This window comes from Macaca nemestrina, chromosome 1 (genome assembly GCF_043159975.1).
Source record: "Macaca nemestrina isolate mMacNem1 chromosome 1, mMacNem.hap1, whole genome shotgun sequence".
Taxonomy (NCBI): Eukaryota; Metazoa; Chordata; class Mammalia; order Primates; family Cercopithecidae; genus Macaca; species Macaca nemestrina.
Genome location: NC_092125.1, coordinates 201,768,021 through 201,791,666, shown reverse-complemented (window position 1 = coordinate 201,791,666; position 23,646 = coordinate 201,768,021). Strand labels below are relative to the sequence as shown.

The 23,646-nt window shown below is 53.2% G+C and overlaps 4 protein-coding genes across 6 annotated transcripts in view; 3 read left to right on the top strand and 1 right to left on the bottom strand.

The window, feature by feature from the left end:
* The first annotated feature begins 1,949 nt into the window (after positions 1-1,949).
* LOC105494626 (coiled-coil domain containing 28B) lies at positions 1,950-6,881 on the top strand. Its single transcript, XM_011763214.3, has 6 exons — positions 1,950-2,244; positions 3,432-3,618; positions 5,377-5,543; positions 5,684-5,877; positions 6,096-6,118; positions 6,688-6,881. Exons 1-6 carry the CDS (start codon positions 2,133-2,135, stop codon positions 6,740-6,742), a joined length of 738 nt encoding a protein of 245 aa, XP_011761516.2. The 5' UTR covers positions 1,950-2,132; the 3' UTR covers positions 6,743-6,881.
* Positions 6,882-6,985: 104 nt separating this feature from the next.
* On the top strand, positions 6,986-10,244 carry LOC105494634 (IQ motif containing C). Of its 2 annotated transcripts, XM_011763235.3 has the most exons (5): positions 6,986-7,202; positions 7,629-7,772; positions 7,985-8,237; positions 8,479-8,597; positions 8,718-10,244. In XM_011763235.3, exons 1-5 carry the CDS (start codon positions 7,116-7,118, stop codon positions 9,636-9,638), a joined length of 1,524 nt encoding a protein of 507 aa, XP_011761537.2. In that variant the 5' UTR covers positions 6,986-7,115; the 3' UTR covers positions 9,639-10,244. The 2 variants fall into 2 exon arrangements, with proteins under 2 accessions (XP_011761537.2, XP_011761539.2); XM_011763237.3 differs by lacking the exon at positions 7,629-7,772.
* Positions 10,245-10,383: 139 nt separating this feature from the next.
* On the top strand, positions 10,384-16,777 carry LOC105494633 (doublecortin domain containing 2B). Its single transcript, XM_071096909.1, is given in 10 exon segments — positions 10,384-10,912; positions 13,115-13,166; positions 13,586-13,662; positions 13,893-14,024; positions 14,320-14,466; positions 14,584-14,623; positions 15,491-15,626; positions 16,136-16,182; positions 16,185-16,241; positions 16,497-16,777. Coding segments are annotated over 10 exon segments (1,050 nt in total). The 5' UTR covers positions 10,384-10,646; the 3' UTR covers positions 16,593-16,777.
* Positions 16,778-16,910: 133 nt separating this feature from the next.
* LOC105494631 (transmembrane protein 234) overlaps positions 16,911-23,646 on the bottom strand; it is a 7,668-nt gene continuing 932 nt past the window's right edge. The window contains exons 3-7 of one of the 2 annotated variants that reach the window (XM_011763232.3): positions 23,283-23,349; positions 17,969-18,061; positions 17,605-17,663; positions 17,099-17,239; positions 16,911-16,999 (exon numbers count right to left, since the gene is read on the bottom strand). In XM_011763232.3, the coding sequence (XP_011761534.1) occupies positions 17,126-17,239; positions 17,605-17,663; positions 17,969-18,061; positions 23,283-23,349 (333 nt within the window). In that variant the 3' untranslated portion in view covers positions 16,911-16,999; positions 17,099-17,125. Of the gene's footprint in view, positions 17,240-17,604; positions 17,664-17,968; positions 18,062-23,282; positions 23,350-23,646 lie in introns of both variants that reach the window. The other variant, XM_011763231.3, reaches the window with a different exon arrangement.

The window sequence follows — 23,646 nt, the reverse complement described above, 5'->3', positions numbered from 1 at the left end:
GGTAAAGTTGGCAGGACTCTTGCATCAGAGAGGATCACACACACAAATGAAAGTTTTCCCTGATCTGGGGGCTCACAGGCTAGTGAAGGGAAAAGGTACTTTTAGGTATAGACAGGTCAATGGTGTTGAGAGCAGAGAGGAGGCCCCTGCCCCCTTCAGCAAGGGGAAGGGGTGATACCTGGAATGGCCTGAACCAAAGGGCAGGGAGATGAATGTCATTTAGTGATGAAATGGTATAGCTGGGAAGCAGGTGCATGGGACGGGGAGAAAGGGTGAGGCTGGGCCCAGAGTCTGGGTACCAGGTTAAGGAATGTGGGCTAGATCCAGAGGTTGGGGGATGGGGGTGGCAACTGAAGGTGTTTCAGTAGGAAATTGATAGGCTCCAGGAGTAAAGCAAAAGGCATGGAGCCAGGCATAGGCCAGTGGAGGCCCAGGTTAAGAGGGGTGGACACTCATCACTGCTGTTTGGGTCTGTGCTATGGGTAGGCTCCTATAGCCCTGGCCTGCCCAAAGGAATGCACAGGGGCCTCTTAATTGTATGCATTCCTTAAGGAGAGCACATTCTTTGTTCAGTTTTTACACCCCTCATTTACCCACCTCAAGCCTGGGACTCCTATATGGGAGATATTCTGCTGGTGGCCTCACCCAGCACCCTGTTCTCTCTGGGTCCTGGGTTGGTCTGGCATAAAGGATGATACGTGCTGAATGCCCAGGAAATGGCAGAGACAACCCACATGCCCTTCCCTCCAGGCGTCCATAAATAGATCTGTTCACACTGGCTGTGACAGTCCCAGCAGAGCCTCTGACCCTTCTAGCTGGGTCCTGATACATGTTTTCTGTGCTGGCCATGTTATTTCCAGTCGCAGATCCTCTGGAGGGTTAGGCGGGTGCTGCCCCAACTCTTGGAGATTCCAAGCAAAGCAGCTCTGATAAGGAGGTTTCTGACCCCCCAGTGAAGCAGCTGAGGATGGGAACCAGAGGGGTGCTCCCTCTGCCAGCGGCATTACCATTACCATTACTCTAGCAGCTCCAGTGGGGAAGGAGAGGGATTTCCGTTGTCCCCGGTCTGGCCCCCTGGTTATTGAAAAAGTTCAGAATTACTCTCTCCCCTTGTGGAGTGGTCTGAGTGTTGGGAGTACCCAGGAAGAAGCCCTGAGCAGGTGCCCTCAGGAGCAGTGCCTGTGGCTCCCCACATCAGCCAGAGACCCAACCCCGGGAAGCCACTCCTGCCCAGGGATGGGGAAGGCAGGCTGGGTGGCTGTGTGCACTGCCCTGGGCCAGCTCACTTGAGCCTGCTGAGCCGCCTAGCCAAACATGAGCCTCTCTCCTGTTGCATCAGATGCTGCTCTGGGGACCTGCGCCAGGAGCCTCTGCCAGGGCTTTAAATAGCTGCCCCCATTGATCCGGCTGCAGGCAGCAGAAGCCACACTGGGTCAGCCTCCATCAAGCGCTCAGGTTTCCCTGAGGACTGGAGTCAAGTGCCAGGGAATCGTGTGGTCTTCCCTATGACCTGGTGCTCCCCTCACCTGTCTCCGGGGCCCGGAGGGTGGGGAGGACTCTTGTCACTTCATCTGCAGCAAAATACAGCCCCCACCACCTACCAGAGAAAACTGTCTGGCATTGTAGGGAGAGGGGGTTTGCCTTCAAAAGACTGTTGCTTACTTTCAGTAGAATGGGGAATGACACTGATATCTTCCTTAAGGGTGGTTACAGGGATGAAATGTACGTAAAGTGCTCAACAGGGCACTGGACTCACTCCATTGATGGCTGTCTTTGCTCCAAGTGTCTTCCTGATGCTGCTGCTGTTGCTGCTTGTGCTTTTTCTATGCTTACATTCTCTCTCTTTCTCTCTCTCTCTCTCTCTCTCTCTCTCTCTCTCTCTCTCTGTCTCTCCTCTCCCCCGCCCCACCCACTTTCTGACAAAGCCACCACCATTTTGTAAGGAACTGTAGCTTCTTTCTGAAACTGCCGGGAAAGGGAAAATCTTTTTAAAATATCCATCACACAACTAACAGGGTCCCCAGGGTTCAGGCGGGGAGGTGAGGTCGAGTGAGAGGAACGGCTTAGCAGACGCGGGGATGCTCCTCCCTTCTCACCCCTCCGAGCTAAGGAGAAGGTCACTTTCTCTTTAAATGCAAATGAACTCCCTCCAGCTTAGCTTTCACCCGGTGGTGTTCCCGGGAGGAGAGGGCGGAGGGCGGAGGGACCTTGCACCGAAGCATCCTCGAGACCCCAAACCTCCAGGTCAGTAGCCCCCTGAGAGAGTGAGGGCGGGGGCGGAATGACGCGGGTCTGACGCTCCGTCTTCGAGCGCGGCTCCGGAGCTGAGCGATGAGTTTGGCACATGGCTTTGGAGCCTGGGCGTGGGAAATAGATCCCCGGTCGCCCCAGCCGCTCCTGGGGAGCACGGGCTCTGGCTCCAGTTCTTCTATCAAGTCCCTAATTGGGTCAAGCTGCTGCAGGGAGAGGCAAAGGATGCGCTCCTGTCTCCCGTCCCCACACCCGCAGACCCCGTCGGTGCCAGCCAGCTATGTGCCAGTGTAAATGCTTAAGCGCCACCCATCCCCACCGCCACCCCCAGTCCCAGAATTCGGAGTTAGGCTTGGTAGCAGCAGCCTGGAGTGAGACCCCCAGAGGAGGGGACCCCAGCCGACCAGAGGCTTGGGGAGCGGGGCTGGACCGGGGACCGCGGAGCAGCCCAGCCACAGGCACAGCCTTTGTCGGAGGCCCAGGCAGCCAGGGGCCGACCACCCAGCCCACCCTGGCTGCAGCTGAAGCCCAGCAGGGACTTTCCGACCGGGAAAAATGAAGCAGCTGGAAGCACACCCGGGGGAACTTCTGGGAGTCCCTAATGTTTTCGGTTGGGGGTGGGTGGAAAAGGAGGGATGCCGGTGTCTATGTGGGGGAAACCCACAATGAACCCTGCGCTGTGTGCCGCGGCTTCTCCTACAACTACCCCAGACTCTGGGGCCTTCCCAGACGCCCCCGCCCGCACCTTGTCCCCCTCCCATGCTGACAGGGTTTGTCAGCATCTGCTTAGGCCACTAATAAATAGAATGGGGCTTAGTTAAGACACCCCTAATCTGCAGCTCACCTCTGTCCTGTCTCCCACTACATTTCCTCTGCCAGCCCCGCCCCCCAGCCGCGGGGACAGGAAGCCCCAGTAGCGCCAAGATAATTGTGTCTGGTCCCACCCTTTCAGGAGGGGCCTAGATATTCAGGCTTAGGGGGAATTAGGGTGGGCCTTAGAAGGTCCTTCAAGTGTACACGATCCCAGCAGCAGCCACTGGCATCTGGCTCTGCCCCTACCGTACAGATGAGGGGACAAGCTGGAAGGTGCCAGGTCCCTTCCCTGGTGCAGTTCTCAGGGATTTCTGGGTAAAGGGCTAACTCTGCCCCTGGCTATCTTTGTGGGGTTGCTTCCCTCCTAGGCCTGAGGCCCAGCCAGCGCCCAATGGATGACAAAAAGAAGAAACGGAGTCCCAAGCCCTGCCTGGCCCAGCCAGCCCAGGCCCCAGGCACACTACGCAGGGTCCCTGTGCCTACCAGCCACAGCGGCTCCTTGGCCCTAGGACTTCCTCATCTGCCATCCCCCAAGCAGCGGGCCAAGTTCAAGAGGTGGGTACAGAAGGGAAGCAAAGAAGAAGGGACCCCAACTCTGGGTTGCACTGTAGAGAGGAAGGCAAGGGGGGCCTCTGCCTTTAGTTCCTAAGCAATGCTTGATGGCTTTCTGGAGCAGGCCCCTGAGCACTAAGAGCTCACTCAGACCCAGTCCCTACCCTCAGCTGTGTGCCAAAGGGCCAGGTGGGTCCCTGGGATCACATAGCGTGAGGATGCGCCTCAGAGGAGGGAGTGAGCAATTCTGCCAGAAAGTGAATGTTCCACACTGAGAGGCTTACCTGGTATAAATATGGAAGAAAGCCATTACCTGAAAGGTTTCAGGAACCACAGGTGGTTTGGGGGCCCTGGAGTATCAGGGGACAGGAAATGGTGAGGGAATACCTGGGGGCACAATCTGAATTATCTGTTGAATTTTCTTTTATGATTGGGAGTTTGCATGCTGCCTTATAATGTGTCCGTGTTTGTTCCCCACTAAATACAATGTATTGTTTCTCCAGTTGTTCCAAATAAGACCACTGTGTTTCCCTGTGTTGCCTAAGAGGCATGAAGCTCAAGGCTGTGGGGAGAGTAGCAGGAAAGGCAACTGGGAAGGCATGAGGGCCAGAATGGCAGGGGCATTCAATTTTATCCTGAGAGCAGTGGAAATTTTAAGACAGTTTTTTCGGTTTATTGGTTTGGCTTGTTTTCTATGTATTTTTGTTTTTGTTTAAAACAGTTTTTAAATAGAAGAGGGTTGGCTGGGCATGGTGGCTCACGCCTGTAATCCCAGCACTTGGGGAGGCTGAGGCAGGCAGATCACCTGAGGTCAGGAGTTTGAGACCAGCTTGGTCAACATGGTGAAACTTCGTCTCTATTAAAAATACAAAAATTAGCAGGGCGTGGTGGTGGGCACCTATAATCCCATCTACTCAGGAGGCTGAGGCATGAGAATCGCTTGAACCCGGAAGGCAGAGGTTGCAGTGAACCACGATTGTGCCATTGCACTCCAGCCTGTGTGACAGTGAGACTGTCTCAAACAAACAAACAAAATTTAATTAAAAAAAAAAAGAAGAGGGCTGGGGGTGGTGGCTCACACCTGTAATCCTAGCACTCTGGGAGGCCGAGGCAGGTGGATGACCTGAGGTCAGGAGTTCGAGACCAGCCTGGCCAACATGGTGAAACCCCATCTCTACTAAAAATAAAAAAAATTAGCAGGGTGTAGTGGCAGGCGCCTATAATCCCAGCTACTCGGGAGGCTGAGGCAAGAGAATCGCTTGAACCCAGGAGGCAAGGTTGCAGTGAGCCGAGATCGTGCCACTGCACTCCAGTCTGGGCAACAGAGACTCTGTCTCAAAAAAACAAAAAAAAAGAAGAGGGACAGAAAGATATTTTGGGAGGAGGTAAGATAGCCCTGGTGACAATAAGGGAGTAGCTGTCTCTACATATACTGAAGACTAGGGAGGATAAGTGACTGCCTCAGGGTCATAGAACAAATGAGTGAGGCACTCAGACAGGAACCCAGGGACCCCCTTTCAGGCACTGCTCTGGCTGTGTTATTAGCAGAAAAGACTTCTTTTTGACCTCTTCACGCCTCCTCACCCCTTCCCAGTGCCCAAGGGAGAACCATAAACTTATCCATTTATGCTAGTGAGTAGACGGGCAGATGAGTTAGTGCAGATGGGCAGGTAAATTAGTGCATAGGTAGATGGCACAAAAGGCCTGGAGGTGCCTGACTGTCCCCCACCCTGTGATCATGGTCATGTCCACCCCATCCAGAGTAGGCAAGGAGAAGTGCCGCCCAGTCCTGGCTGGAGGTGGAAGCGGCTCTGCAGGCACGCCCCTGCAGCACTCCTTTCTGACTGAGGTGACCGATGTCTATGAGATGGAGGGGGGACTCCTGAACCTGCTCAATGATTTCCACTCGGGCCGGCTGCAGGCCTTCGGTGAGTCCTGGGGGCTGGTGTCAGCGGGTCTGTGGATAGGGCTGGAGGGCCCAGTCCATGGGGCATGGCTGGGACCAGGATTTCAGGGTTCCAGGGTTCCAGGAATCTTTCCCAGGGTTCAGCCAGGGGCTTCATTCCAGGGAAGGAATGCTCCTTTGAGCAGCTGGAGCACGTTCGGGAGATGCAGGAGAAGCTGGCCCGGCTGCACTTCAGCCTGGATGTGTGTGGGGAGGAGGAGGACGATGAAGAGGAAGAGGATGGGGTCACTGAGGGGCTGCCAGAGGAGCAGAAGAAGACGACGGCTGACCGTAACCTGGACCAGCTGCTTAGCAATGTAGGTTCATGTCTGGGTGCTTTGGTTCCTGGGGGCACCAGGGGTGGAGGAGGTACATACTCCCAAAGCCATTCCTGGGCCCTGGGTGAAAAGGTGGGAGTGCATGGATCCAAGAGCTCTGGGCCCCTCAACCTCCCCAGAAGATAGCCCCCAGAGCATTGGGGATTTGGCCTGGTTCCCCTCCTAACAGAAGCCTCCCTTTTTCTCTTTGTTGATAGCTGGAAGACCTAAGTAATTCGATGTATCCTTTCCAAGGAACCCGTCTGTGTGTGTGTGTGTTCCTGAGAGGTCAGCTTCCTCCTCCCCAGCCCTCCAGGAGTATTCACACATAACCAACTTCCCAACCTCTTGCAGTCCTGTCAGATTTAGCCACAGGCTGCCCGAACCCAGGTACAGGAATTTAGAATTTCCCCAAAATTAGAAGAAAAGTGGTTGCAGGGGATGTTTTACTACTGATCAAAATCTTTGTGAGTACTTTAGCTGATATCAGTCATGGCAAAGCTTGTGATGTCCTCCTATCCTTTCAGCATTTAACAATTATTTTTACTAATTTACACTACCACCTCACCTGGTCCTCAGTCAGAACAGAGCGCGAGTGCATGCGCGCACACCTGTGTGTCTGACCTGCACGATCTGGATGAAGAGAGGGGGTGAGAGAGGGCAGGCGGGGACTGCAACCTCAGTCCACAGACGGCCGAGACCCTCGTCCCCGGACCTTTGCACAGGTGAAGGAACTAAGCCTTTGCAGGATGGGAGACCAGGGTGGGAGGAAGGACTGGTCCAAAGCGCCACGATCCTTGACAGGCACAGCCAGAAGCTGCACCTGGCCGAGAACGCCGAGCCTGAGGAGCAGTCTGCTGCGTAGGTGTCCCACGCAGGCCCACACTGCCCCTCTCATTCTCTTCAAACTGTGACATTTTACGGACTCGGGCGGGTGTTCCGCGGCCCCCCAGGTGCTATGGGGGAGGGGGGCGTTGGATGGAATTAAACCAGAAAGCAAGCAAGCGGCTCCGTGTCCTGCTTCCCCTCCTTGCGCCTTTCCTCCCGGCCTCCGCGGAGACAGCCCAGCGCCGCGTACCTTCAAGTACACATTGCGGCTGTGGGAGGGGGAGTCGGGGGCTGGGGCGACGCAGGTGCGCCTGTCGCGAGGACGCCTCTACCCTGCACTGGAGGAGGTTGCCGTGGGGACGGCGGGGGCGGGGCCCACGCCCGCGCATGCTCAGGAACGACGCCGACTAATGACGCACTTCGCAGGCGCGCAGGCCGCCGGGCCGTTGGGTCCCATGGAGGAAAAGCTGCTGGTTCGGAAGGTGTCTGCATTGCAGGTGCGAGGGCGGGCGCGGGGTGCACAGGATTTTTCCCTTAGGGAAATCATGGGGTCTCGTACCTGGACCTCCCAGCGAGACGCTGCCACGTTCAGTCCCCTAACCGCGCGCCAACCTCTGGAGATACCCTCCCCAACCGCGCTGAGGAAAGCTGGGACCCACGGACTCCCTGCCCTGCGCGCCCCCACTCCCACCACACGCTAGTGCGGGATCAGGGAAACGGGAAGAGCCTTAAGGCGAGGAGGGGCATCCAGTCCGGCATTCTCCCTCGAGCCCCCCGGAGTCCCAGCGCACAGTCCACCTATCCTTTCCCCGCCATCGGGTCGCCTCTTGCATTCGCCGGGACGACCTCTCCAGGACAGTCCTCCGAGATGCCCCCTCTCTTACCGTGATAAGAGACTTCTTTCCTCTCATTCTCCATACCAGGCCTGCGTCCGGGGCTTCTTGGTCCGACGCCGGTTCCAGAGCCTGCGAGCTGAGTATGAGGCGATTGTACGGGAGGTCGAGGGCGACCTGGGCACGCTTCAGTGGACCGAGGGCCGCATTCCCAGGCCGCGATTCCTCCCAGAGGTAGAACACACCTAGGAGAGAAGGGAAGGAGGGACTTGGGCAGGGTGGAACCCACCTTGTCCCGGTGACAAGCTTTTCTCACTGGAAGAGGCAGTAGACCCACCTCTTCACACCCCACTCCTTAACCCTCAGCAACTTGTCTGCTAGATCGTGGTGCCCAGATACTTGAAAGGGTTTAACCCTAGGGCTGTCACATCTCTCTTGTTTCTCAGAAGGCAAAATCCCATCAGACCTGGAAAGCAGGAGACAGGGTAGCAAATCCAGAGCAAGGGCTGTGGAAGCACTTCCCATGTAAAGAGTCTGAGGGAGAGGCCACCTGGGAGGAGATGGTGCTGAAGAAGTCAGGAGAGAGCTCAGCAAATCAAGGAAGCGTCTGCAGAGATCACAGCTCCTGGCTTCAGATGGAGCAGAACAGGAAACCCAGCCAAGAGGAGACCAGAGACATGACAAGGGTGGAGAATCCAGGTACCTCTCTGCCAAGATCAGGGCAAGCCCCTGACCCTCACAGTGCCTCAGCCTCCCCATCTGAAGAGTGAAAGGCTCGCGCTAGATAAGCTGCATCCCTTTCCCGTCTTCCCTCTGCCGGAATAGGGCCATCACATGGTTGGGCAGTGGTGGGAAAGGAGTTTCCAAAGTCTAAGGCTAGGCCATTTCCCAGGGTCTGCTCCCTCAAGGTTTTCTCCTTCCTTTCTTCCTTCCTTCACAGAAGCCACAGATCCAAGACTGCCCCACAGCCAACCTCAGCTTCAAGAACTTCAGTACCACTGCAGCCACTTGGCCATGGAATTGCTGTGGCTGCAACAGGCCATCAATAGCCGTAAGGAGGTAACACTATCCTGGAAATCTTTCAGAACATTTAGGGTCAAGGGTGGGGGTTTTGGGAGAGACCTCCTGCCATGCCCAAGCAGGCCTACTTGGTACAATGTATGTTCTCTCCTCCAACAGTACCTAATTCTCAAACAAACACTGAGATTCCCAGAGGCAGGCTTGATCAGAGAGGAGCCCAGTGTGTGCCCAGAACATGGGGAACAGACCTGTGAGAGGAACCAGTCACAACCGAGCGCACCACTGGAGGACCAGTCCTACAGAGACAGGACCGCTGGAGAGCCACCACTGGAGGACCAGTCCTACAGAGACAGGACCGCTGGAGAGCCACCACTGGAGGACCAGTCCTACAGAGACAGGACCACTGGAGAGCGAGAACAGGAGAATGACTTCTGTCAGAGGGTCAAATCAGCCCACAGATCCCCAGGATGTTTGGCCACTACACAAAAAAACATTGCTGGGGCTAAGTGCAGAGAACCATGCTACAGCCGGTCTGGACCCCCATCAAACAGCCAGGCCTTGGGGGACAGGCTCACCAAAGGGCCAGATGATGGAAGACAGACCTTTGGAGGGACCTGCCTGCTACAGATGAAAATCCTGGAGGACCAGATTCCCAGAGGCTTAAAACCTAGGGACCATTGTCCCAGGAAGTCCAGGACACAGCTGTCTGCACTCTATGAGGACGCAAATATTAAGGAGACGTCTCCCAGAAAACTAGACCACAAAGAGCCTGACTGCCGAACAGCCAGGACACAAGAGTTGGGCCTCTCAGGGGACCACATCATCTGGGATGAGACCTTGGCAGGGCCAGAGCATAGTGTCCTCGATCTCTGGAGGACTAAACCACCCAAAGGCCAGATCCCCACTGACAGAAGCTCCAGAGATGGAACCTCCTATGAGCCTAGTCACGAAGGACAAAAAAACCAGAGGACTATACCATGGAGATCAAAGTCACCTGAGATCCTGTCTTCTACAGGGGCAGGCTGTACAGGAGAGGAACAGTGGAGGGACAGGCCATGGAAAACAGGACCACCTGGCTAGACCCTGAAGCCTGGAGAGGATCAAGTTCCAAAGGGGAATGCTATGAAAGGGCAGTGAGACAAGACCTTACCCTACCTCCCTGACCAGCTCTGCCTCCTGCTTCTGCCCCTGGCCATTGGTGGCTAGTAGGACCAAGAGAAGCTGGAGTAGAGAGCTGGCATGAGTATAGGGAAGCAGGAAGGACACGCTTTCAATGCCTGTGGCTCAATCCAAATTTGTTGATAAGGGGCCGGGCACAGTGACTCATGCCTGTAATCCCAGCACTTTGGGAGGCCAAGGCGAGTGGATCACCTGAGGTCAGGAGTTTGAGACCAGCCTGACCAACATGGTGAAATGAAACCCCATCTCAACTAAAAATACAAAAATTAGCCGAGTGTGGTGGCCCATGCTTGTAGTCCCAGCTACTCGGGAGGCTGAGGCAGGAGAATCGCTTGAACCCAGAAGGCAGAGGTTGCAGTGAGCCAAGATGATGCCACTGCACTCCAGCCTGGGCGACAGAGCGAGACATGGTCTCAAAAAAAACAAAACAAATTTGTGGCTAAGGAGTTACCTAGGGGAAGTGGAATGGGAGACCTGTTGGGAATAAAGGTTTTTCTTAGATTCTGAGCCTGGCTGCTTTCATCTTCTGCTTCTGGCCAGGACAGACTCGGGGCCCTGCTGCTCACTTCCTACTGGCATGGGGCATTGACCCTGGAGCCAGCTGGGAGCCATGGCCCAGGAACAGATCTAGCCATCCTCCTTAGGGAACAGCTCCCAAAGCTGATCCCCCATTGAACTCAGCCTTGTGCTTTAGAGTGGCAAGGAGGCTCTGGAGAGTAAGGTAACACCTATGTTTAAGTATGATCTCCCCAGGGCAGATTGGATCAAACCCTGAATGCAGATAAATGCTCCTGCCACAGTCTCCCTCTGCCTTCATGGGTGAGAGGGCAGGACTCCACCTCTGATTGGCAATGTTCCCAGCCCTTGGTTGCCTGGCAACAGCTCTGTGTCTCTGACTGAGGATACACTATGGCAGGTGGCAGTCCAGCAGCCAAGAGGGTAGTGGTGTACCGGAATGGAGACCCCTTCTTCCCAGGCTCCCAGCTGGTGGTGAGTCAACGTCGCTTCCCCACCATGGAGGCTTTCCTCCGCGAGGTGACATCAGCTGTGCAGGCCCCGCTGGCTGTGCGTGCCCTCTACACACCTTGTCATGGCCACCCTGTCACCAGCCTGGCAGACTTGAAGAACAGAGGGCAGTATGTGGCCGCTGGATTTGAACGATTCTACAAGCTCCAGTGAGTGGGCTGGGGCTGTTCAAAGAGCCTAGCAAGGGAGGTAATGGCAAGAGCGTGTATTCAGTACCTACCATGTATGTACCAGCATGTTACTGGTACTTACTGAAGTCTATGTCGGGGTGGGGGGTGGTTTTGCCTCCATTAGAAAGGGAAAACACACAGAAAACCTGCCTAAGAATACACAACAAATAGCTGAACTGAAATTCAAATAGAATTCTGTGTGTTACTAATGTTTATGCCCATCACAGCCAAGATCAGCCTGTGGGAAGACCACTGCCCCACAGGGTGAGCCCCTTTTTCCAAAAGCTCTTCTCGCTTGGACTCCTTATCACTGAACACTCTAAATCCGCCCATCCATTCCTCCCCACTGTGCTTAGGCATCCCAGACTCTCCTGTTAGGCTAGGGTCATCCCCCATTGCAGGAGAATACTGTCTTCTAGGGTGGGAGAAGAATTTGAGTACCTGAGTCTCTGACTCACGTCTGGCTTCCAGGTCCTATGCTTAGCTCTCAGCTGAGGTCGCTTACTATAGTGTAAGGATCAAGTTGGGGGAAGTGGCTGGGCGTGGTGGCTCACGCCTGTAATCCTAACACTTTGGGAGGCCGAGGTGGGTGTAGCACCTGAGGTCAGGAGTTCGAGACCATCCTGGCCAACATGGTGAAACTCTGTCTCTACTAAAAATATAAAAATTGGCCAGGCGCTGTGGCTCACGCCTGTAATCCCAGCACTTTGGGAGGCCAAGGCAGGCAGATCACCTGAGGTCAAGAGCTCAAGACCAGCCTGACCAACATGGAGAAACCCCATCTCTACTAAAAATACAAAATTAGCCAGGCGTGGTGGTACAGTAATCCAGCTGCTCGGGAGGCTGAGGCAGGAGAATCGCTTGAACCCGGGAGGCAGAGGTTGCAGAGTCAAGATTGCGCCACTGCACTCCAGCCTGGGCAACAAGAGTGAAACTCCATTTCAAAAAAAAAAAATTAGCCAGGGCCGGGCGCGGTGGCTCAAGCCTGTAATCCCAGCACTTTGGGAGGCCGAGACGGGCGGATCACGAGGTCAGGAGATCGAGACCATCCTAGCTAACACGGTGAAACCCCGTCTCTATTAAGAAATACAAAAAACTAGCCGGGCGAGGTGGCGGGCGCCTGTAGTCCCAGCTACTCGGGAGGCTGAGGCCGGAGAATGGCGTAAACCCGGGAGGCGGAGCTTGCAGTGAGCTGAGATCCGGCCACTGCACTCCAGCCTGGGTGACAGAGCGAGACTCCGTCTCAAAAAAAAAAAAAAAAAAAAAATTAGCCAGGCCTGGTAGCACATACCTGTAATCACAGCTACTCAGGAGGCTGAAGAAGGAGAATCACTTGAACCCAGGAGGCAGAGGTTGCAGTGAGCTGAGATCGCACCACTGTACTCCAGCCTGAGGGACAGAGTAAGACTCTGTGTCAAAAGAAAAAATAAAAGGCCGGTGGAGGGAAGCTAGGTAGACTTAGAATCTAGGCTTCATTCCTTGTGTGACTTTAGGCAAGTCACTTAATTTCTTGAAGTCTCATACAAAATGGAGATAAAACAACCTATCTCATGAATGAATGAGAACATTCTTAGGATATAGCAGGATGCATAATACACCAGTTTCTAGTTTCTCTTGACTTTTTTTGTTTTTGTTTTTTGTTTTTTGATATAGGGTCTTGCTCTGTCACCCAGGCTGGAGTGCAGTGCAGTGGCGTGATCATGGCTCACTGCAGCCTCGAACTCCAATCCTCCTGCCTCAGCCTCCCAAGTAGCTGGGGCCACACGTGCATGCCACCATGCCTGGCTAATTTTTGGTTTTGTTTTTGTTAGCAATTAGGTTGTCCAGGCTGGTCTCAAACTCCTGGGCTCATGTGATCCTCCTGTCTCAGCCTCCCAAAGAGCTGGGATTATAGATGTGAGCCACCATGCCCAGCCCTCTTGACCTTTAATCTCACGGTTAGTATTGAGACCCCAGTCTGGATTTCCAGACTTACCCAGCACTTACCCAGCCAACACTTGAACACTCAAAGAGTCCCAGGGCAGGTTCAAGTGCCAATATCTGTTACTGGACTGAGATGACTGCCACTATTCCATGGGGAGGGGTATCTGGGGAGCTGTGCCCCAACCCAACACTGACATCTGCCAGGCTACTGAGGCCTCAGGCTCCACGAGATGACCTGTGACCTATCTGCCCTTTCAGCTATTCACCTCATGGAGGGAAGGATCCAGGTGGGAAGAGCTGCAGACTACAAGTGAGTCCGGGGAAACCTGTGCCCCAGCCCCTGTCTTCCCACTCCTCCTAGAACTGCCCCCAATTTGGTCTGGGAAGTCAGGGAAGCAGCAGGATCTGCCAGTTCCATGGGGGGTACTTTGGAGCCAGCTACTATCCTTCCTGGGGTGTGGGACTTCAAGACACTATTTCTTCTGTCCCAGCCTTTATCTCCACACTGGGGTCCCCAAAGGAAAGAGGAAGCTGTGAAACAGATTAGGGGAGGGGGTGGTTAGAATGTGACTTAGGAAACATCGAAGCACCTTTTGGTGAAAGGTGTGACCTGTCTTATTCCTCCTTGCCCCCATCTGGTTCCGGCCCCCTCACTCCACACCTTGGATGGACCCACCCCTAACCAAAGGCCCCGACTCTCCTGATTTGGAGGCCTGATTTGGGTTTCAGGGTCCTCCCGTGACTCGCCACTTGTGTGATGGGGCTGTTGGACGGTGGCTGCCTGCAGGTGCTCCCTGCTATATTCAGTGAGTGCCAGTGTCGGGGAGCAAGGGCGTCAATTTTTGTTTTCGTGAGACCAAGAAAATGGTGTTGTTTGTTCCAGCAGCCTCTGGCTACTGTTGGGAATATAGGAGTCCAGCATGCTTGATGGGTGAAAAGAGACCAGTGTTATGGTTATTGCTGGCCCTGTGCCACCCTTTGCCTCACATGTAGGGACTCCTGGGGATACTCCCCCTTACCAGGCTTTTTGTCTCAGTGTGTTCAGGAATGGGGACCTGGTAAGTCCCCCATTTAGTCTGAAGCTGTCCCAGGCTGCCAGCCAGGACTGGGAAACTGTGTTGAAGCTCCTGACTGAGAAGGTCAAGTTGCAGAGTGGGGCTGTGTGCAAGTGAGTATGGGGACTGGGAGGGCCCAAAAGTCCCCAAAGAGAGCCTCCCCACTGGCTTCAGCTGTGGCTGAGGATGAAGAGGCAAAAGGAAAGCACATTCCCCAATATGGGACTTCCCCCTATGCCACTGGGAGAGGGCCCCCTGCCCAGCCCTCAGAGGCAGGGTAGAGCCTGGGTCACTGGTGCCCAGAGGCCAGTGGGCACCTTGGAATAGCTGCACCCACCCCCTCAGTCTGCTGAATGTGAAGAAGCTTTCAGTCTACCAGCCCTTATCCTGCTTACCTCTCTCTCCCAGACTCTGCACCCTGGAGGGGCTCCCACTGTCAGCACGGGAGGAGCTAGTAACTGGCCATTACTATGTGGCTGTCGGAGAGGATGAGTTCAAGGACCTTCCCTATCTGGAGCTGCTGGTGCCCCGCCCCTCCCTGCCCAGGGGCTGCTGGTATGTATGTGGGAGGTGGAGGGGTAACAGGCCAGGCAGAGGAAGCCACCCTCTGGGTCTGTGTGCTCTGACTCTATGCCCTCTGCCCACTACAAGCCTTTCCTTTTGTCATTGTAGGCATCCTCCAGGCTCGAAGTGTAGGCCCCACATGCAGGAGGTAGGTGACGCAGGGGACAATGAGGGGTGGGAAGGGAGGGGAGTGACTGGCTGACAACTCTTCTGGCACAGGCTCTGATCTTATTTCACTGCATCCTCTCTTTTTTTCTTTTATTTTAAATATAGAGATGAGTCTCACGATATTGCATAGGCTGGTCTTGAACTCCTGGGCGGAAGCAATCCTCCCACCTTGGCCTCCCAAAGTGCTGAGATTTTACTGTGCCTGGCCTGCATCTTCTTAATAATCTTTTTTTTTTTTTTTTTTTTTTTTTTTTTTTTTTTTGAGACAGTTTTGCTCTTGTTGCTCAGGCTGGAGTGCAATAGCACTATCTCGGCTCACTGCAACCTCCACCTCCCGGGTTCAAGCTATTCTCCTGCTTCAGCCTCCCGAGTAGCTGGGATTATAGGCATGTGCCACCATACCCAGCTAATCTTTTTTTTTTTTCTTTTTTTTTTTTTTGAGACGGAGTCTCGCTTTGTTGCCCATGCTGGAGTGCAGTGGCATTCAATCTTGGCTCACTGCCATCTCCACCTCCCAGGTTCACACCACTTTCCTGCCTCAGCCTCCCGAGTAGCTGGAACTACAGGTACCCGCCACCATGCCCAGCTAATTTTTTTTTGTATTTTTAGTAGAGACAGGGTTTCACCATGTTAGCCAGGATGGTCTAGATCTCCTGACTTCATGATCCACCTGCCTCAGCCTCCCAAAGTGCTGGGATGAGAGGCATGAGCCACCGCGTCCAGACACACCCGGCTAATTTTTCAAATTTTTAGTAGAGGCAGGGTTTCCCCATGTTGGTCAGGCTGGGGAGTAGGAAAGGTAAGAATGGCCAGCAACCAGGGTCCAAGCCCAGTGTCCCTTCTCTAGGCCCAAGGCCACAGGGCCCAGGTAACCCAGTCCTCTCCAAAGGAACCAGACGGAATTAAGCCATCCACTTTCTATGCCAGACCCCAGCAGACCATTCAGCCAAGAAGCAAGCTCCCCATACTCTCATTCCCATCAGGTGAGGGGTCCCTGGGGCTCAGGCCCTTCTCAGCTGCCTTTTGACAGTGACATGGATTGGTCCCTGCTGTTGTTAGGGATGTCCATGGGAGCAGAATGCCCACACACAAAGCTGGCACTGAAAAAAAAAAAGATAAAGGAGTCTGAGCCTACTCTGACTCAGGAGACTGCCTGTTAAAAAAAAAAAAAAAAAAAGGCTGGTCCTAACCTCATCATAACTGTCTCCAGCTCCCCCCATCTGTATATCCTGTTCCTTCTTCACAGGGCCTCATCACACGAAAAGAAGCGCCTGGAAAGGACAGTGCTTAAAGCGATGAGACTTCAGGGGTGGGATCTAGAGGGGATGGGGGCGGGACCAAAGGCCCACCTCTCACTTCCCTGCCATCCTGGGAGGTGGTGGGGAATGCAGAACCAGGTTCAGGGGAGGGAAAGGGGCTGGCATGAAGGTCCAGGGCAGGAATGCTGAGGGCTCTTCAGCCTGGGCATCACCCAGTGCTGCCTCCCTCTTAGGAGTTACAGGAGTATATGGAGCTCCCCACCCAAGGAAGGAGAAAGCGGGGGCGCCCAGGAAGTAGCAGATGATGAAGACACCCAGACAGAGGAGCCCTTGGATCAGGTAAGCTGTTGGATCAGGGAACAGTATGTTGGGATGGGAGGAGCTCTGAGCTGGAAACTGGCAGCCCTGGGCCAGAGGAAGAGTTCTCCCTTGTGACTGAAGGTAAATGATCTCCCAACTTCCTACCTTGTTACATGAGGAAGCAGTTCCTAATTTCCAGTTTCTTTCTTCCTTGGGGTCGGGGACCTCATGGCTGAGAGCTAGAGGCTGGCCATACTCACGGCTCCATTCTGTGTGGCCTTCCACCTCCTCCAGAGGGCAGCACAGATAGCGGAAGAGGCCCTGTCCCTGGAAAACCAGCCTGGGGCTGGAGCTGCTATCTCAGCCTCAGCCCCAGCTCTGCCATCTTGAGAGCCAGCAGCTCCAGAGGGGAACTGGGGACCACCACTCTGGCCACCTTTTGTCCTCAGCCTCCAGCAGCTTGTTCCTCAGGAGCCAGCACCTCCCCTGGGCTCACAGGGTACACTGCGGCCTCCTCAGCCCTCCCAGTTCTCCTGTTCCTAAACCCACAGCCCAGCCTTCCCTTCCTCTGAGCAGAGCAGCCCTGGCTTGGGGGCTATTTCCTTATGGGATTCTCTAGCCACAGAAAGGAGTAGCTGACTGAGCCTGGGGGACAGGCTACAAACGGGGGAGTGGGTTTGTCACAATAAAAGAATACTTACTAACCTCTGTCTGTTTACCAGATTTATTGACAGCTACTACTCGCCAGGTGTGCTGGGCGCTGGAGTCAGGTGGGGCTGGGGCTCACAGCTGTCTACCTGTTTAAGAGGGGCTGGCAGTGAGAATTTCTGCCCACCTCATGGGTGAGGCAGGCAAGGCTAATAGACAGCTCATCTGCATCTGCCACTCCGATGTACCTTCTTCCCCTCGGTTCCACTCCTCATTCAGCCAAGGCGCTCTGACTGAGCCCTGGAGGCCTCCCGTTTGCATTTCTGGCTCAAAGTCTGCAGCTGGCCCTTTCCATGCAGCTGGCGTTCTGCAGTCCATGGAACCTGCCACTGTGATAGTCCAGATCAGGCCACAGTAATGGTGGCTGGGCTGGGGGCCTGAGATGTCAGCAGGAAGAGAGCTGCTGGGGCAGAAAGGTTGCTGAAGGTGAGCGTAGAGTCTCCTGTGCTAAATCCCAGCAGCTGAACAGCACTTGAAGGTTACAAAACCCTTTCACTCTTGTTCTCTTATTGTGATCCATGAGGTAGCTGTTATCCCCGTAAGAGAGGAGGAAGCTGAAGCCAGAGAGGGGAAGTGCTAGGTCCATCCACTCACTGCCAGCACTTCATGGCCCAGGTGCTTCCTGGAGGCAGCAGAGCTGGAGGTGGGTTCAGCCCACTCAAAGGGTAGACGGCTGCCCCTGGGTCTTACTCACTGAGCTTGTGATGCAGAGTGAAATTCCTATCACAGTGAGCACCATGCCAGCAACTGCTCCTGGGATAATAGGCAGAAATCAAGGGGGTCTGAGCTTAGCCAGGCCAGTAGGAGCTGGTACAGGGCTGGAGGAAGGGCTCAGATGGGGTCTGGTCCTGAATCCCGCCCCAGCCTCTGTCCCCAAACTGTCCAGGGCAAGGGAACTCTGAAGGCCACAAGGAAGCAGAACAGCTGCAGAGGAAAGGGCAGGATGGGAAAAGGCCGTGCCCTCACCCACTCTGGGGAGATGGGTTCTGGGAAGGAACTAACACAGGTATGTCGATGTCCAAAGAGCTGAGTCCTGCACTCGCAGTAGCCTGACTTACGTTTTCCACCAATATCTTCTCCAAGGGCCTTGCCAACAATCAGTGTGAAGATGATGGCCAGAGAGTTACAGATGGGCACAGCTAGGGTCAGATCTGGGTGGTCAGAATGGAAAGAATGCCTGAGATGCAACAAATGCCTTTCTAGGCACAAAACACTTCCATTATCATCGTTTCATACCTTTAAAAAAGGTATCATAACCCCATCTTCCAGCTGAAGTCACAGCAAATCTCAGGACTCAAACCCACATCTCCTGACTCCACGTTCAGTGCTTCCCAGGATTCCAGCATGAAGACCTGAACTCTGAGGTCTGGGACCAGCCTGGTTTGATAATGAGAATGAGGTCTTTGCACTCAGAGAGAACTTGTGAGATCTCAAGGACATCTGCACAGACAGGCAGGCACCCAAATCCCAAAGGATGCAGTAGAGAGTCAAGTAACACCAAGCACAGCCACTATTGTAATACCATGGCCTGGGTGCTTTGTGTACATATCTCAATTTTCACAACACTGCAAGAAGGGGATTATCACCATTTTGCATAAAGGAAACAAAGGCTCAAAGAAGTCACATAAACTAAGGCAAGTTGAGGATTTGAACTAAGGCTTGCCTGACTCCAAAACCTGCGCTGTTATTGAGCTGTGGATACAGACAAAGCAGAACATCAGGTGAAGCACATTTTGTTTCTGTTTCAGCCCAAGCTCAGGCCTTATGGAGTTAAAAATAAAAAGCGTCAGAAGGAAGAAGCCAGGGCCTGTTCAGGACATTCGGCTGGACCAATGGTGTGGGTAGAGGGCATCATAGCCCAGGATCTGTTCCTTAATTCTGAAGTTCCAAGGGGCTGATTGCCAATAAGCAAACTTGAAAAAGAGTAATGGAGTTGGCCGGGCGCGGTGGCTCATGCCTCTAATCCCAGCACTTTGGGAGGCCGAGGCAGGTGGATCACCTGAGGTCAGGAGTTTGAGATCAGCCTGGCCAACATGGTGAAACCCCGTCTCTACTAAAAATACCAAAAATTAGCCAGGCGTAGTGGCAGGCACCGGTAATCCCAGCTACTCAGGAGGCTGAGACAGGAGAAGTGCTTGCACCCGGGAGGCGGAAGTTGCAGTGAGCCAAGATCACGCCATTGCACTCCAGCCTGCGGAACAAGAGTGAAACTCCGTCTCAAAAAAGAAAAGAAAAGAAAAGAAAAGAAAAAGACTAGTGGAGTTAACTTAAAATTTGTTGGCCAAGCCGGGCGCGGTGGCTCAAGCCTGTAATCCCAGCACTTTGGGAGGCCGAGACGGGCGGATCACGAGGTCAGGAGATCGAGACCATCCTGGCTGACACGGTGAAACCCGTCTCTACTAAAAAAAAATACAAAAAACTAGCCGGGCGAGGTGGCAGGCGCCTGTAGTCCCAGCTACTCGGGAGGCTGAGGCAGGAGAATGGCGTGAACCCAGGAGGCGGAGCTTGCAGTGAGCTGAGATCCGGCCACTGCATTCCAGCCTGGGCAGCAGAGCGAGACTCCATCTCAAAAAAAAAAAAAAAAAAAAAAAAATTTGTTGGCCCGGCACAGTGGCTCACGCCTGTATTCCCAGCACTGGGAGGCCGAGGCAAGTGGATCACCAGAGGTAGGGTGTTCGAGACCAGCCTGGCCAACCTGGGGAAACCCCGTCTCTACTAAAAATACAAATATCAGCCGGGTGTGGTGGCAGGCGCCTGTAATCCCAGCTACTTGGGAGGCTGAGTAACAAGAATCTCTTGAACCCGGGAGGTGGACGTTGTAGTGAGCCGAGATCACGCCACTGCATTCCTGATTCCTGTCTGGGCGACAAGAGGGAGACTCCATCTTTTTTTTTTTTTTTTTTTTTTTTGAGACAGAGTCTTGCTCTGTTGCCCAGGCTGGAGTGCAATGGCCAGATCTCAGCTCACTGCAAGCTCCGCCTCCCGGGTTTACGCCATTCTCCTGCCTCAGTCTCCCGAGTGGCTGGGACTACAGGCGCCCGCCACCTCGCCCAGCTAGTTTTTTGTATTTTTTAGTAGAGACGGGGTTTCACTGTGTTAGCCAGGATAGTCTCGATCTCCTGACCTCGTGATCTGCCCGTCTCGGCCTCCCAAAGTGCTGGGATTACAGGCTTGAGCCACCACGCCCGGCCGAGACTCCATCTTAAAAAAAAAAAAAAAAAAAAAAAAAAAAAAAAATTTGTTGAGGGTAGATCTCCTGTTAAGTGTTGTTATCACATTAAAAAGAGAGCCACAGGCCAGGAGTGGTGGCTCACGCCTGTAATCCCAGCACTTTGGAAGGCTGAAGTGGGTGGATCACTTGAGGTCCGGAGTTCGAGACCACCCTGGCCAACATGGTGAAACCCCATCTCTACTAAATATACAAATATTAGCCAGCCGTGGTGGCACATAATCCCAGCCACTCAGGAGGCTGAGGCAGGAGAATTGCTTGAATCCGGGAGATAGAAGTTGCAGTGACCGGAGATCGGGCCACTGCACTCCAGCCTGGGCAACAGAGCGAGATCCATCTCAAAAAAAAAAAAAAAAGAGCCACAGCCAGGCGCAGTGGCTCACACCTGTAATCCCAGCATTTTGGAAGGCCGAGGTGGGCGGATCACCTGAGGTCAGGAGTTAAGAGACCAGCCTGACCAACATGGAGAAACCCCGTCTCTACTAAAAATACAAAATTAGGCCGGTTGTGGTGGCTCACGCCTGCAATCCCAGCACTTTGGGAGGCCAAGGCGGATGGATCATTTGAGGTCAGGGGTTCAAGACCAGCCTGGCCAACATGGTGAAACCCCATCTCTACTAAAAATACAAAAATTAGCCAAGCATGATGGCACATGCCTGTAGTTCCAGCTACTTGGGAGGCTGAGGCAGGAGAATTGCTTGAACCTGGGAGGCAGAGGTTGCAGTGACCAGAGATTGCACCACTGCACTCCAGCCTAGGTGACAGAGCAAGGCTCCATCTCAAAAACAAAAAAAAACAAAAAAACAAAATTAGCCGGGCGTGGTAGCACGTGCCTGTAATCTCAGCTGGTGGGGAGGCTAAGGCAGGAGAATCACTTGAACCCAGGAGGCGGAGGTTGCAGTGAGCCGAGACTGTACCATTGCACTCCAGCTTGGGCAACAAGAGCAAAATACCCTCTCAAAATAAAAAATAAAAAATAAAAAAAAGCTACATACACACAAAAAAAGACCAATGGATAAATCAGCTGAGTTATCCATAGTAACAAGACTCAACTGCAGACCAGATGCTCACACTGGCTCCTCAGCACATTCTTTCCCAGCACTCCCAGGGCTCGCCTGTGTGAGGGAGAGGAGCAAACTGTCCTGCTCCTCATCCCCTGAGAGGCCCCAGCATGGAGGCATTACCCATCTAAGAAATTGATATAACAACCCCACTTACAAAGAGCTGCTTTCTTTGTTGTTTTTTTCTTTTTGTTGTTGTTTTGAGACAGGGTCTCTCTCTGTTGCTCAGGCTGGAGTGCAGTGGTGAGGTCACTGATCACTGCAGCCTCAACCTCCTGAGCTCAAGCGATCCTCCCACCTCAGCCTCCTGAGCAGCTAGGACTACAGGCATGCACCACTAAGCCCAGCTAATTTTTGTATTTTTTTTTTTGTTGCTGTTGTTCCTAGGCTGGTCTCCTAGGCTCAGGTTATCTGCCCACTTCAGCCTCCAAAATTGCTGGAATTACAGGCCTCAGCCACTGTGCCCTGCCCAGAACTGCCTTCTTAAGTTTATATACCTTACAAGGAGTGTCATGGCTGCTGAGGTCTGGTTTGCAACAGTAGATGGGAGAAGGATGTAGCATGGTGCAGTGGGAAAGTGAGGGCATTGGAGTGAGGCAGATCTGAGTTTCCCTTGTAATCTTGGTTAGGATATTCAAACACTCAACCTGTTTCCCCATATGTAAAACAGGGATCACAGTATACCATTTCTTTTGTTGGACTGTTGTTAAGATGAGCTGTGATAATGCATGGATCATCCCTGGCTGAAGCGGACGCTTCATAAATAGTGATTACTGTTCTGGTTATTAGAAAGGATGGATATTAAAGGATACAGGCAGAGAGGGTAATGAGATAAAAAGAATCTAATACTGTGATTAAAACTTGGTGAATAGCTAGCTGTAGTCAGCTGGTCAAGGGTTCAGCATTCTTCCACAGCAGTGAATGCATGAGGCCAGAGGCTTTCAAACTCATAAATAAGTGCATTGGCCGGGCGCGGTGGCTCAAGCCTGTAATCCCAGCACTTTGGGAGGCCGAGACGGGTGGATCACGAGGTCAAGAGATCGAGACCATCCTGGCTAACACGGTGAAACCCCGTCTCTACTAAAAAAAAAAATAAATAAATAAATAAATAAATAAGTGCATATTATTTATTTATTTATTTATTTTTGAGACAGAGTCTCGCTCTGTTGCCCAGGGACTGGAGTGCAGTGGCGTGATCTCCGCTTACTGCAACCTCCGCCTCCTGGGTCCAAGTCATTCTTGTGCCTCAGCCTCCCAAGTAGCTGGGACTACAGGCACGCACCACCACACCTGGCTACTTTTGTTATTTTTAGTAGAGATGGGGTTTCAGCATGTTGGCCAGGCTGGTCTCAAACTCCTGACCTCAAGTGATCTGCCCTCCTTGGCCTCCCAAAGGGCTGGGATTACAGGCGTGAGACACCATGCCCAGTCGAGCATAAACTTTAATATATGGCTTCAAATCCTTCTGCACTGACATACTGTGGGACTTAAGAGAGGTGAAATTGCCCAAAGTTTTGCAACTTCATTTTCTAAGATAATCATGTCTGCTTTACAGAATCATGATTGGAATTAAATAATGTGTAAGACTAGTGCAGTATCTGACGTAGTAGAGGGCAGTCAACAAATGTCAAGAGAAAGGAAATTCATGTATATGGGGCTCTAATTGTGTGCCAGGCACTCTCCTACATGTTTCTCATTCATTAAATTTAATCCTCACAATGCTATGAAGCCAGCTGTATAAAACCAAGTCTCAAATGAGGGACTTGCTCATGGTCAGGCAGGTAGCACACAGTGGAAGCAAGAAAGTGAAAGCCAGCACTTGGCACAGCAAAATGAACCTTCCTTCTTCCTCCGCTGGTCACACAAGACTGCCAGCCTTCAAACCAACACCAGTGCCTAGCAACATACTCATAACCAGCCCACTGTGTCCCTCTTGTTCAGAGAAGAGGGTACTAAGAGGGAACTAGAGCTAGTCAGCCCTCTCTCACTGATGGGAATGAGGTGTTTCAAGCTCCACCCCCTCAAATCACTCTTCCAGGTGGCCTCAAACACTAAGCATAACAGTTCCAAGCCAGGACCCACCTGTCGATGCCAAGGTGAGGTAATAGAGAAGGGAGCCACACTGGTTGAGGAGAAAGGGCATCAGGTACTGGAAAGAGGAGAAACCTGCAGTCAGTGTGATGGCCTGACTGAGCAGCACTGCCTTCTTTGAGCTCCTAGCGAATGCCTTTCCTTGGAGGGAGGGAGGGTTATAAAGACCCAGAGAACACTAATCCCTCTAAGGAGAACCCTTCCAGGGCAAAGAGGGAAACAGACTGAACTCTGTGCCTTTGCTCAAACTACCCTCTCCCTCAACTCTGCTAATTCCCATCCTGCAAGGCCTTGATGCCAATGTCAGCTCCTCCAGGAATCCTTCCCCAAGTCCTCCAGCTCCAGCCTTCCTTCT